Source organism: Theobroma umbraticum, unplaced genomic scaffold (genome assembly GCF_002168275.2).
Source record: "Theobroma umbraticum cultivar Fairchild unplaced genomic scaffold, ASM216827v3 scaffold_4.1, whole genome shotgun sequence".
NCBI lineage: Eukaryota > Viridiplantae > Streptophyta > Magnoliopsida > Malvales > Malvaceae > Theobroma > Theobroma umbraticum.
This window is the reverse complement of record NW_018397258.1, coordinates 677,703-690,872: the sequence shown is the minus strand read 5'-3', so window position 1 is coordinate 690,872 and position 13,170 is coordinate 677,703. Positions and strand designations below refer to the sequence as shown.

Below are 13,170 nucleotides of genomic sequence, written 5' to 3'. Positions count from 1 at the left end.
ACCAGGAATTTAACACAAGAAATTTTCTCAAGAAAGATATCAACCAAGAAAACTAAACATGCAACACAGACTAAACATCAACACAACGAGGTATTAAAGATACCATGTCCTCTCCTTTATTAATATCAACTTCTCATTGCATCTTAGTCCAGAATTCCCAAAGGAAAACAACGCAAAACCAAAAGTTAGAAGCATGTGTCTATAGTCTAGAAGCTTCACGAGACAAGGTCAAGCATGCCAATTAATTTCCTCCAGGCTTCTATATGTGACTTCACAAGCACCACCTTAAGAAAATGCAATATGCTTATGCAAGAACGTCTTCTGCTGATTTCTTATAACCTTCAATTAGGTGCCATTTGAACTCTTTGTGCTTATCAGGCTGACGAAAAGAGCATTTATTAGCCTTGTTTCAATCTTAATCAACACTTACCCAATGAGTTCTACATCGAAAAGTATCCAAAATCCATAACCATATGTATATTAAAACCTTAATCTCTCTTCTAAACACTCTTCCATTAAAATATGAGACAAATGCTTCCGAAATCTCCATCAGGAGGAGACGAGGAGTTCTTAAATATTAAAATAAACAACGTTGTTCATACACAGCACATTCTAAGCGCTTTCTGTTTTCATCTCTAAATGAAATTAGTTTTTCCTTACAGCATAAACCTGAATACTCACAAATAACCAGTTTGTGAACTAGAAACAGCTTGAACCAGCACACAGCCTCTTTCACATAAAACTTTAGCCTCAAAACCTTTTTCCTACAACATACGGAGGCTATAGCACTTGGCATGCTTCTATCCAATACATGGATACATAATCCAAAAGCTTCAAATGGTCCACATCCTACAGCAGCCTCATTGTCTTTGAAATCTGTTCCATAGACAAATTCACTAGTGACGATATGACGATGTCCTTTCCAATACACTTCTCAGAAGAACATAGAAACCAGCTTCTTCAGGGAGCCCTAATCTCCATTAAAAATACACTAACGCTGAAGATAATTGCACTTCCATGAGTGCAACATGAAAAGGAATGGATAAAAAATTTTGACTTACATCAGTAGTATGACCCAGAACCACCACCACCACCCATGTAACTGCTGCCGCCCATACCACGACTTGAATACATGGATGAGTAAGAGCCACCACCAACCTGCCACGGAAGCAGAAAGTAAATATTACATTAGGCTAGTTATGTTTAAATTTTCAAACAAAAAAACAAAAAGAAAAAGGAAAGGGCATACATCAGATCCCCTAGGCATGTAATCACCACTATAACCTGAGGACGAGTACATTCCTCCAACATCACTGCCACTGAAAGAACCTGAAAACCATACCAAATTGGAGCAAATCATTAAAGCACAAAACACAAATAAAATATGAACACCACCACCCCAGTTTTGTTTCTTCTTTAACAAGCCATGAGTAACTTAAAACACACCTCCACCATAGCCCATACCCTGACGACTCCCATAAAGCCCATGTGAATCCTGACTGGACATAGAACTCCTGCTGCCACCATATCCTAGACTGGATCGCCCAAGCCTATCAAAGTAACACAGAAGATAACTATAGCTCCTTAGAAAAGAAAATAAACAAGAGAGAACACCTTATATTCCCAAAGATAATAACACACCTATCACCATATGTGTCTGCATATGGAGGAGCACCAGCCGCAAGTTCATAGTCTAGACGAGCCCTTGAATGCCTGGCACCGGCATCAGCATATCGAGGAGGAACATCATCCTGATTCAAAAAGCAAGCACATGGCGTAAACAAATAGGAAGTTGTTAAATCATGCTAATGCAGACAAAATTACTTGAAGAAACAATAAAACCAACCATAGCCGAATATGGTCGTTTTGAGCCAGACATAGAGTCATAATCACGGCCACGCCCATCACGGTAACTAGGAGGAGGTCTTTCAAACCTTTGGCCATACGCATCATCTACATAAGGTCTCCTGGCTGCAGTGCGAGATGTGCTTCTAGGCAAATCAGAGTAGCCGGAACTGCGAGCAGAATAGTCATCTCTATATGATGGGCGTCTCTCTGACACAACCCTAGAACCATAATCCACAGGAGCCCTGCTCCTTGGAGGAGGAAGTTCATCTCGCCGACCATATTCCCTCTTCAAACTACTCTTTGGGTATGGTGGAACTGTTAAATAGATGAAGTTAGAATTTTTAAATCTAGATATCAATATAAGAATTACGTAGACATGATACAGAATTGAGGCATACCAGGTGCTCTTCTGTCATACGATCTAGAAGGAGGAGGAGCCAAAGGACGGCCTCTAGCTGGTGCAGACATAATAGGACGTCTATCTCTTAATCCAACAGGCCTCTTTAGACTAGGTGGAGGGACACGATTACTAATTCCTCTTACCCCACGAGGAGGGAAACCACGTGGAGCAGGACGACCCCATGAACCCCTAACAACTCGTCCAGATCCACGGCCAGACCTAAAACCATCACGGCCAATGTGCTTACCCCTGCCTCTCTGATGCGGTCTTGACAACCTGGCTCTAACTTTAGCCTGAATTAAAACAATAACCAATAAACAAGGTGATATGTAACCCATATAAACACCATAGTACACCAAGAACTTTGACTAACCTTGCTGTCACCTTCGCCCAACTCCGTATTGTTAATGCTCTTAGCACATGTGACTGCAGCATCATGAGTATCAAACGTAACAAAACCATAATCCTTCCTGTCAGCAGATGGCATATTCCGGGCAAGTTCAATCTTTTCAATTTCCCCATATTTCTTCAATAGCTCCCTAACACGATCCTCATCCCAAGAAGGAGGTAGGCAATCGATAAATATGGTCCTAACCTGAGCTTTGACAACAAAATCATCAAACTAATAAAAGAGATTCATGTTTCTAACAAGCTGAACACTTAAGCACCAATGAATGTGAAAAATAAAACTCTTGGTAATTCATACCACCTAAGCAAAAACAAAACTGTTCTATCAAATTACCTGTGCCATGATTTCATCACCCGGGTCAATGAAGGAATCTGCAAAAGAAACCTTTGCAGGCCTATCAACCCCAAATAAAACATCTCTCCGCTGAAGACACTTAAAAGCATCCATCGCATCTGACCGAGATGCAAATTCCAAGAAGGCAAAACCCCGATTCATTCCCTCATTGTTGCTATCTTCTACCAATGTTAAGTCTTCAACATTGTCAACTCCGTAATGTTTCAACTTCTCTTTCAACTAGAATAACAGTCAATGCCCAACATCAGGAACACAATATGTACTGACAACCCTTTAGAAAGATGACTCACACTTGTTAGTGACCTTAAAAGAGCCAATGTACTTACCGCTTCCTTTGTCCATGTCTTGCATATGTTACCCAGAAAAAGGGTGTCACTGTCTTGACTAGGGGTAACACCACACTGTTTCCCATTAATCTGGAATTGCATTCATTAAAACAAAAAGATTAAGTTGTGAAGTCAATCCATTGTTCCATTCAAAAATTGATATCATTGAAGACACAATAATTACCACAGGATTCTTAAGTTCTGTAACTGCACGTTTTGCTTGTTCTACAGTTGCAAAACGCAAGAATGCAAACCCCTTGTTCTTCTTTGTTTGAGGGTTCATCATCAACCTAACATCAACAACTTCACCAACTTGGCTGAAGACTTTCCTAATATCATCCTCAGTGGCATCCTTGTCTAATCCCCCAACAAACACTTCAAACTCTTTACGTTTCCGTCTCTCTTGAACAAATTCATGCCGCTCATCATGATCTGCTGCATCAAAATCTGCATGCTCCACTTCTTCCCCAGCATGCTCATCATCATCATTCATCGTCGTCGTCGTCGTCGTCGTCACCTTCTACTTCAACTTCATGAACATCTCATCATCTGACAGATCACCCTCTTTCTCCTCACCATCCTGCTCCTCCTCAGGCTCTCTCTCTACTTCATCTCCCACCTCATCTGGTTCCATCTCCTTCTCATCATATCCACCCCAACATATTCTTCGGGTTCATATTCAGGTTCATTATCATCCAATTCTAACCGCTCATCTTTTTCATATTCCTCAACAGATCCCTTCAATTCATCCTCTTCTGTGAAGAAAAAAGGGATAGAATAATCCAGGCCAGTCAAGAAACAATCACCTTAAAACAACTGATACTACATTCTAATCAAAACAGAGATCTCTATACAATCCAAACCCTCATACAATATCAACCTTCGAAATTCTCAGAAAGGGGAATGAGAGATAACTAAATGTAACTAAATACCGCATAATATCCAACAGAATCACTGTGACATGCTAAATTCCAGAAAAGACCCGCATAACTACAATAAAAGCCAAAATTTTTTGTATAATATCGACATGCAAATAACAAAAGAAGAACACCAAATAAAAATCAGAAGTACGAATGCCCCAATCCCAACAGATCGAAATCAAATAAGATAAACCAAAGGGCAAACAAAAGACTTACTCTTCATCGGCCAACTGACCCGTTCGAATTCAAATTTAATCCAGCGTTTTCCTCAGGAACAACCCCTTTCTTCTCGATCACCACTTTTTCCTCCACAATTCGCTTCTCATCAGCCTTAACGTCCTCCACGACCTCCTCTTCTTCCTCCTCCCTCATCTCCACAACTGGAACGGAAGCCACCCCTTCCTTCACGGCCTCCTCCACAGGCTCGGGTGGTGGATTCTGAGCTTTCGATGCCCCTCTAGTGGACCTCGCCGTCCTCTTTGGGCCCGCAGACCCAGCCCCTCTCTTCACCATTCTTGGAGGCATTGTTTATCAAACGTAGTCCTTGAAATATCACAATTTGATAATTTAAAAAAAAAAAGGGCTAAGCCAAACTCTCAATAGAAGCAACAAATCAAACCCCCCGCCCCCTTCCAAATTGATGAGAAACCCTAAATTGGTCTGAACAGAATCGTTAAGATCCTAACTAAAAGATTAATATACTAAACAACTAAATGTTTCGAATTGCAGCTAAAACCCTAACCCTAAGTAGGAAGAGAGAGAGAAAATCGAGAGGCGATAAAATAAAGAAGAAAACGAAAACCTCTGAAAAAAACAACAAAAACAGACAAACGTGAATTTTGGAACTCAAACGAGAATATTTATACGAGGTTGATTTCCGTGTTGGTTTGGTATTATGACTAGGAGGGAAGGTACAGGTGTGAGTGATAATAAGGGATTTCTATTGGTCCATAGACACGTGGGCGAATTATGACGTAAGGGAAGTGTAGTGAGTGAAGCAGGTGATTATTTTGTTATACTTGACGTGGGAAAAAGGTGAGAGTAACTAATCCAACGATGACTTCGTTTCCTATAAAGCCGACGCATGGGATCTTCCTTCTGTTGCCGCCTACGTGCCAGTCTTACATTGCTCAGCCAATAAAACAAATCTTTTTTTCTATTATTTTTTCTCTAAATTAATGCCAATTTTTTTTAAAAATGAGTGATTTCCAAAAAAAATAAAAGTGCTAATTTATTAATAATTAGTATTAGTTTATAGAGAAACAAGAAGTGAGATATACTATTTGGTAACTTTAATTTAGTTATATCGAAACTAAAATAGTTTATTTAAGAGGGTAAAAGAATAGGGATATATTTATTGGGTTTATATCTATCGGTATACAAATTTTGTATATAATTAATAAATTAAATGTTATCATATTATTAATAAATAAATCTAAAATTAAGAATTTTAAAATATAAATGCTCATAATTTTAACAATATTTATTTTTTAAAATTTGTATTTTTACATATTTATGGAGTGACATTTTTTTATTAATTAATAGTATATAAGTAGTGTACAATGGCATTAGATTAGTTATAAATTCATAATTATTTATAATATGTGTTTTTTCTTTAGGTAATGTCATTGTTTTAAATGAGTATTTCCAGACACAAAAAAATGGTAATTTCTTAATTGCTAATGTTAAATTATTTATTATACTTATTTATTAAGTGTGTTTTTCTTTAAGTAATGTCAAATTTTTTTTTAAAAAAAGGAGCAATTTCCAAAAAAAAATAATAATTTCTTAATTCCTAACATTTGTTAAAGATTTAAATTACCAATTTATAGAATCAAAAGATATAAATTTATATTTATTAAATATTATCTACACTACTTAACCATTAATCCTATTAACTGTGTTTGTTAAATTTTATCATCTATTTTTTTAAAATAAAAAAAATCTAGAAAGGTATATCATAATTTAAAGAAAATAATAAGATGAAATCTTAAATCAAAAAAATTAATTAATATAAAAAACAAATGTTTATATTTATGGTCAAATTCTCAAAAAAAAAATTGAAAAACATTTCCCCACAGGAAAATAAAAAGAAAACAAAAAACCTTTCTGATTTATAGTCTATTAAAATTATACTGTTTTTGATTATTACTGCTATCAATCTTTCCATGAATTCCAACACCCAGTGTGGTTTGACCACCTAAATCCCCTAGTTATATTACCAGCAACCTCGGGGTGTTGAGCCACCGCCGCTTTGAATTGCTTCCAATCACGGAGGACGGCCGTCAAATCTCCAGACTTGGCCTTTATGTGGCGGCAGCAATTCGCGTGGACGGTGATTACTTCGCCGACATCTCGACTATCTTGACAAAAGCCGCTGAAATGCTTGGTCTCCAATAACCTTACCCGGAGATCCATTTTTCCGAAGAGCCCACCGTGCATCAGTTCTTGCAGGACATCTTGCTCCTTTTTGCCGGTGGAATTATCCTTCTGGGCGTACCATTTTTCGAACAACGAGATGGTCTTTTTATTTGATCTTATGTAATAGAAACCGGTGTTAATGAAATTGTGTTCGGGTCGGGTGTCGCCATTGAAGGAATCGACACTGAATTGCAGGTCCAGGGTTTCATCCGGACTTAACTTCGTGAATGGATTCCTTAACCACATCACGTCTGTGTCCTGTATAGAATGAACAAACCTTATTCACGGTGCCAAAAATTTGATTATCAAGTTGCATATTCGATTGTTTCGGTTTTAAAATTTCAAAGATTAAAACAATCGAATTTTTAATAAAAAAATAAATATATTTGATTGAACTATATAATTTAAAATCGAAAATAAAGAAATCAACTTTATTTCAATGGGTTTGAATGTTTAACAATATCTCACTAAATGTCTTTAGTTTTTTTATATATATTCTAAAAATATTATTTAATAGTATAATATATTATTAGTGGTTGATTTTTACTGATTCAATTATAGATTTTGAATATCCAAAATCGAAAAAATCATTCAATTAATATCGAAATAAAAAAAAACTAAATTGAATTAAAGGAATTCAATTGATTGTGATAAGTTAATTATTTTGATTTAAAACTATTAATCTCACTTTTATTTAAAATTAATTAAATATATTTTTTTTCATTTAATATACTATCTTTGATAAATTAAAGAATATATATCAATTATAAAAAATTTTATATAAATATCAATTTAACAAGTATTTATATATTATTTAATTGAATTTTATTATTTTGAGTCAAACAAATGGACCGCTAATTGCTAATCTATGTTACTTTTGAAATAGATGTCTTTTTGTCCTACATGAATTTAAATTAAATCAAACATATATTCTTTAAAATAAGGTACTACTATTCAATGAAGACACAGGTCTCATTGTACCTAAGTGCGTCTATTTCCATATTCTTAAACACGAAGAAAACTACGTGATTTTCAAAATTTAAGATTGATTAGCCCAAAGAAGTGTGACTAAACTTTTGCTAAATGTTTTCATTGTACGGTCTGGGATCCTACCTATGTCTAATGTCTAGAATCTATGCATTTGCAAATTAATGCGAGTTAGGTAAATTTCATTATTCATGCTCACAATAAATGTAATTAGTTTGAAACATAGTTTAGAAGATTAGATAGAAAACTAATGTAACTAGATATTCTATACTATGATTAAAATATTTAAAAAATATAAATTCTAAATGGAGTTATTTAAGTAAAATTTATAGAATTTTTCCTTAAAAATGATTGAATAAATTTTATATTTAAAAATAAAAATTGATATATATACAAATTAAGCGATTTAATTCAAATTATTTAAATAAATAATGGGTAATTAATATGGCATTTCCAAGATAATAACGAGATTTAATCTACAAGGTGGAAAAAAGCCTACCGTGAAAATGAAGTTGTACCCACGCTTGAGGACATCCAAAAGAAGAAACGTTCTTCTCCAGGTCATCTTGAGAAACTCCTGTGTCATGTAAACCTTCTCCCCACCGAGATCGTCACCGTCCATCACCAATCGGTAACAGTGCAACCGCTTGAATTTGCATCGATCGTAAGCCGTTTGATCGATGGCGACGAGCAGCAGGTGGTCGAGCAACCGCCTGGTATCTTCTCCTAGCCAAAAGCTCTCCAAGAAAAGGTCCAGCATCGTCGTCGTCTCTGCATCGGCGCTTTGCTCCGCGTAAGCTTTGTTGACAACCGCAATGATCACGGTTTTGTTCGGCATGGAAGCTTCTTCAAGTGCTGATTCGAGCTCCGTCGATTACAGTAGACTTTAGGTTTAGGGTAGTTCGTCAAAAATAAAAAATAAAAAACAATGAGTTCCCTTCCCAGAAATATGAATCGATTCAAAGTCTGTGTGTATATATATATATATATATATAAACAAACTTACAGAGTTAGATTGTGGGCAGTTGCTTCCTTGGTAGGGGAAGAATGGGTTTGATCTTGAAGGAGACCAGACGAAATGGTAGAGAGCTCCAGTTAAAAGGAGAAAAACGATTGCAGAAGCTCCCAGACAAGAAGAGTTCTTCGAATAATCCATGGATGCAAAGTGAAGGTAAAACTTACTTTTGGTAGTGTTTTGGCTTGGAAAGAGTCGTGAGGAAAGTGGTGGATCATGGGCAGGTTTGCCACGCACAAAAGTAGCTGAGGATAGCATGGGTTTTCTACGTGGTGTTTGGCCGAGGAATGGAAACGATAGGTAGAGAAGCCCTAAGAGAAAGTAGACTTAAAAATAGCGTATGGTATAGTTGATTATTTTTAGAGCAAAGTATGATGTCAATATTAGTGGGATTCATCACATGAAAAATAATATAATCACTTCAATTTACTCATATTCAATCCAAAATAATCCTACATACTCTTAACATAAACTAGTATTTTTATTTTTTATTTATTTATATATAAAGTAGCAATTATATAAGATATAAATATATTATTAAAATTTTGTAATATTAATTATAAATTATATAATAAACAAATTTTACCGTACGGGTATGATATTTGACATTTTAATGAAAGTTATTCTATTAGAAACCTTATTTACTAATATCTAAACTATGTTGATTTTAACTTTTATGGAGTCTCTATGCTTGAGACTTGTCTGTGAAATTTTATAAGATATTGTTTTTAATAAAAATAATTTGATATAATTAAAAGTTTTATTTAATTTAAAAATTAGATAAATCTTACTAATATTTATAATAAAAAATTTGAAATGATAATTTAAATATATAATGAGCAAATATATCCGTTTTGTTTAATTAAAAATTTTATCTAACATTCGTCTTTTTATATATAATTAAATATATATGGATATAGATAAATATATAGATTATAGATGTATATTATAAATAAAATAAACTTCATGTAGCATATGGATTTTGTTAAACACAATTTAATTTATATGCTAAAAATCAAAATTTGTATTCAAAAAAAAATCGAACCATACAAATTTACGAATGTCTTTTAACTTGATCATGGTGTCTTGTCATTTACTTTCCATGAATCCCAACAGCCCGCGTGCGGTGACCACCTGAAACTCCCAGTTATGTTCCGAGCAGCGTTTGGATACTTGGTCAGAACCGCCTGGAACCGCTTCCAATCGCGGAGGACAGCCGTTAAATCTCTGACCTTTGCGCTTATGTGGCGGCAACAATTTGCATGAACGGTTACTACGGCGCTGACATCTCCGCTGTCCTGACAAAAGCCGCTGAAACGCTCGGTCTCCAAGAACCTTACTCGGAGATCAAGTTGCCCGAAGAGCCCGTCTCGCGTCAGGTCGGCCAAGACGTCTTGCTCTTTCTTCCCTGTGGAGTTGTCCTTCTGGGAGTACCAAGTGTCGAACAGCGAGATGGTCTTGTTGTTTGATCTGATGTAGTAGAAGCCGGTGTTGATGAAATTGTGCTCCGGTCGTGGGTCGCCGGTAAACGTATCGACGCTGATTTGGAGGTCCTCTGTTCCGTTTGGGCTTAGCTTTGCAAACGGATTCCTTAGCCACATCACGTCTGTGTCCTGAAAGAATGAGCAAAACTTATTGATATAGTTCAAGAACGAATTAGCAAAGTAGAAAACAAAGAAATCTTTTTAGGTAGGTGTGCATATGGTCGATTTGTTTTCGAACATTTTAAATATTAAATTAATCATTTTTTTATAAAAAAAATGGACCAACCAAAATAATTAAAATTGAACTGTATATGTGGATTGGTTAGGTTGATTAAAAGTATTTTTATCATTTTTTTCAATATTTTAAATAATTATTTTCAAAAAAAGCTAAGCAAAATTATTCATCTACTCATTCTAATCAAAACAAATTCAATTTATAAAAATATTAACAATAATATATACAATGATTCATTTGTTTGCCCTTTGAATGTAATATATATATATATATATATAATGATCCTTTGAATTAGTATACCGTTCTCGTGGCTGACAAAATTGACCATTAATTATTTCTTTGAGATAACAATTGGAAGAAAAAACCTTAAAGAAAAACAAAATATGGAAACCGTGACAATTAATGACAAAAGAAAAAACAAAATGCTTTGTCAACTTTAAAAAAAAATCATCATTTTGTGGTAAGAAAAACATAAGAAAGAGTCGTGTCGTTCGGGGAAAGAAACAGACTGCTCCAAAACCTACGCATAGTAGTCCCTGCTTGAGCCAGACAAAACCATAAGCCATGAAAGAAATTAATTAGAAACATCGACAGACTTCAATTTGTTCCAAACCAATAGTTCAACTAACCTAACTACTTTGTTCAATTGGTTAACTAATTTGGATTATGGTTAGTGTGCCCTTTCCAAGGACTTTTACCTTTACCTCGAAGAGAGTTTCATCTCATGTGATTCATGGCTCCGGCGGTCCTATACCTTAGAGGACCCTTCCTAAACGTTGGGGACACTGATTGCCCAATGAACTTCTCCCACGTAGTACCGATGACATTGAATTCAGAGATGCCACATTAAATGAACTTCTTATCTTTTCTCGATATAACATAATTAAAGTCAAGCCAAATTACTATATAATATTTCCTTGATTAAGCTAGATTTGCTAGAAACATGGGAAAAGGATTATTATAATTATCTCATAATTAATGTAAATTATTCATGTGCAATTATCAATATGAATTTGGCAAAAATATCATAAACTAAATTAATATTACTATAAAAGACTATAATTTTCTTTCGTGATTAATTAAAATATAGATAATTTATGGAGGAGTAAGGAAGGGAACCCACGATGTATGGACAGGTGAAAATGCAAGAATAAAGGGGAGACATCAGTTAAGGTTGATTGTAAACGTGTTTTGTTGGTGACTTACTTGTAGGTTTAGCGCACGTTATTTAGGTTGAAAACAAGTTTTATGCTGTGGGGAAAATTAAAGACTTGCTTCAGCATAATTTAATTCATATTATTTATCAGTATAAAAATCACTTTTCAATAAAAAATTAATTAAAAAATTATTTTTATGAAAAAATAAATGTAATCAATTATTGTTATTTGTATCATGATTTTTAATTGTTAATGAAATACTGTAACTTCTTCAAATTATTTATTTTATCATTTTTGTTTGTTTGAATGGTTTTAGTTTTTACTTTAATAAAAGGGAATTTTCCGAGAAAATAAAAAGAATTTACCGTGAAAATGAAGTTGTAGCCACGCCGCAAGACATCCAAAAGAAAAAGAGTTCTTCTCCACATCATCTTGATAAACTCCTCCGACATATAAACCTTCTCCCCACCGAAATCAACACCGTCCGTCACCAATCTGTAGCAGTGCAGCCGCTTGAATTTGCACCTCTCGTAAGCCGTTTGGTCGACGGTGACAAGCAGCAGGTGGTCCAGCAATGGCCTGGTACCTTCTCCTAACCAAAAGCTCTCCAGGAACAGGTCCAGCATTGTGGTCTCTGAACTCACACTTTGCTCCACGTAAGCTTTGTTGACAACAGCGATGATCACTGTCTTGTTGGGCGTGGAAGCTTCATCCAGGGCCAAACCCAGCTCGTCGTTTACAGGAAACTTCACCGTGGTCTGTAACAGACAAAAAGAATGAGTTTTTCCCATCACCAAGAACTGATCAGAAAGTCTGTATAACAAACACATGGTACCATATGCTTACAAAATTAGATTGCTGACTGCTGCTTTCTTGGTAGGGGAGGAAAGGGTTTGATGAGGGAGGAGACCAGACACAGATAATGTAAAGGGCACCTGCTAAAAGGAGAAAAACTATTGCAGCAGTTGCCTGAAAAGGGTTCTTTGACTGTTCCATAGATGAGAATGAGAGCTCGGGTGTTGGCCTGTTAGGTTTCTTTAGGTGAAAAAGACTTGGGTTTCGCTTGGCTTGAAAGGATTAGAGATCGGTAGCTAGGTTTGGGTAGAATTGTCACGCAAAGTACCTGAGGTCAGAGCGGCCATTAAATTGTCATGGGGTTTTAGTCTGTGATGTTGGCCAGGGAATAGAAGAGATATATCAGAGAAGTCCAGATAAAAATAGTATGGTAAAGTTTATTAAAATTTACAGCAAACAATGATAATATGTACACTTCCTCCTTTTTTTAAAAAAATAGTTTTTAATTTTTTTAAAAATTAAAATTTATATAAAAATAAAAAAGTATATATTATTCTGATTCACATGTTCGATTACTCGAATGAATCCAACAAATTTATTCCGAAAAAGGTTAAAATAGTACCATCCATCTAAGTCATAATCATTATAAAAGGATCTCGTTTTATATATGGTTTAATGTCATTGAAATTTGGGATTGGAATCTAGCAATCAAAATGGTGTGGAGATCAATTTAAGGAGAATTTTCTCAAAAAATAAAAAGAAAAAAAGGATCAATGTAAGTGATAAATATTCATATTATTATTATTTTTGTTTTTATAT

The 13,170-nt window shown here is 35.0% G+C and overlaps 3 protein-coding genes across 6 annotated transcripts; all 3 read right to left on the bottom strand.

The window, feature by feature from the left end:
• Positions 1 to 523: 523 nt before the first annotated feature.
• On the bottom strand, positions 524 to 4,111 carry LOC110413767 (RNA-binding (RRM/RBD/RNP motifs) family protein). Of its 3 annotated transcripts, none has more exons than XM_089783002.1 (11): positions 3,522 to 4,111; positions 3,338 to 3,427; positions 2,991 to 3,230; positions 2,622 to 2,843; positions 2,247 to 2,541; positions 1,847 to 2,163; positions 1,642 to 1,751; positions 1,447 to 1,550; positions 1,250 to 1,329; positions 1,062 to 1,158; positions 524 to 970 (listed from the first exon to the last, which is right to left on the bottom strand). In XM_089783002.1, the coding sequence occupies exons 1-10, from the start codon at positions 3,828 to 3,830 to the stop codon at positions 1,063 to 1,065; spliced, it is 1,863 nt and encodes a 620-aa protein (XP_089639128.1). In that variant the 5' UTR covers positions 3,831 to 4,111; the 3' UTR covers positions 524 to 970; position 1,062. The 3 variants fall into 3 exon arrangements, with proteins under 3 accessions (XP_089639128.1, XP_089639127.1, XP_021280388.2); XM_089783001.1 differs by having other exon boundaries at positions 524 to 876; XM_021424713.2 differs by having other exon boundaries at positions 524 to 1,158.
• Positions 4,112 to 6,247: 2,136 nt separating this feature from the next.
• On the bottom strand, positions 6,248 to 9,023 carry LOC110413764 (uncharacterized protein At1g28695-like). 2 transcript variants are annotated; one of them, XM_021424708.2, is made up of 3 exons: positions 8,672 to 9,023; positions 8,165 to 8,549; positions 6,248 to 6,936 (listed from the first exon to the last, which is right to left on the bottom strand). In XM_021424708.2, exons 2-3 carry the CDS (start codon positions 8,501 to 8,503, stop codon positions 6,415 to 6,417), a joined length of 861 nt encoding a protein of 286 aa, XP_021280383.2. In that variant the 5' UTR covers positions 8,504 to 8,549; positions 8,672 to 9,023; the 3' UTR covers positions 6,248 to 6,414. The 2 variants fall into 2 exon arrangements, with proteins under 2 accessions (XP_021280383.2, XP_089639129.1); XM_089783003.1 differs by lacking the exon at positions 8,672 to 9,023 and having other exon boundaries at positions 8,165 to 8,630.
• A 652-nt stretch (positions 9,024 to 9,675) lies between these two features.
• Positions 9,676 to 12,725, bottom strand: LOC110413459 (uncharacterized protein At1g28695-like). The gene is made up of 3 exons (XM_021424274.2): positions 12,403 to 12,725; positions 11,922 to 12,314; positions 9,676 to 10,293 (listed from the first exon to the last, which is right to left on the bottom strand). The coding sequence occupies exons 1-3, from the start codon at positions 12,550 to 12,552 to the stop codon at positions 9,757 to 9,759; spliced, it is 1,080 nt and encodes a 359-aa protein (XP_021279949.1). The 5' UTR covers positions 12,553 to 12,725; the 3' UTR covers positions 9,676 to 9,756.
• Between the last annotated feature and the right edge of the window lie 445 nt (positions 12,726 to 13,170).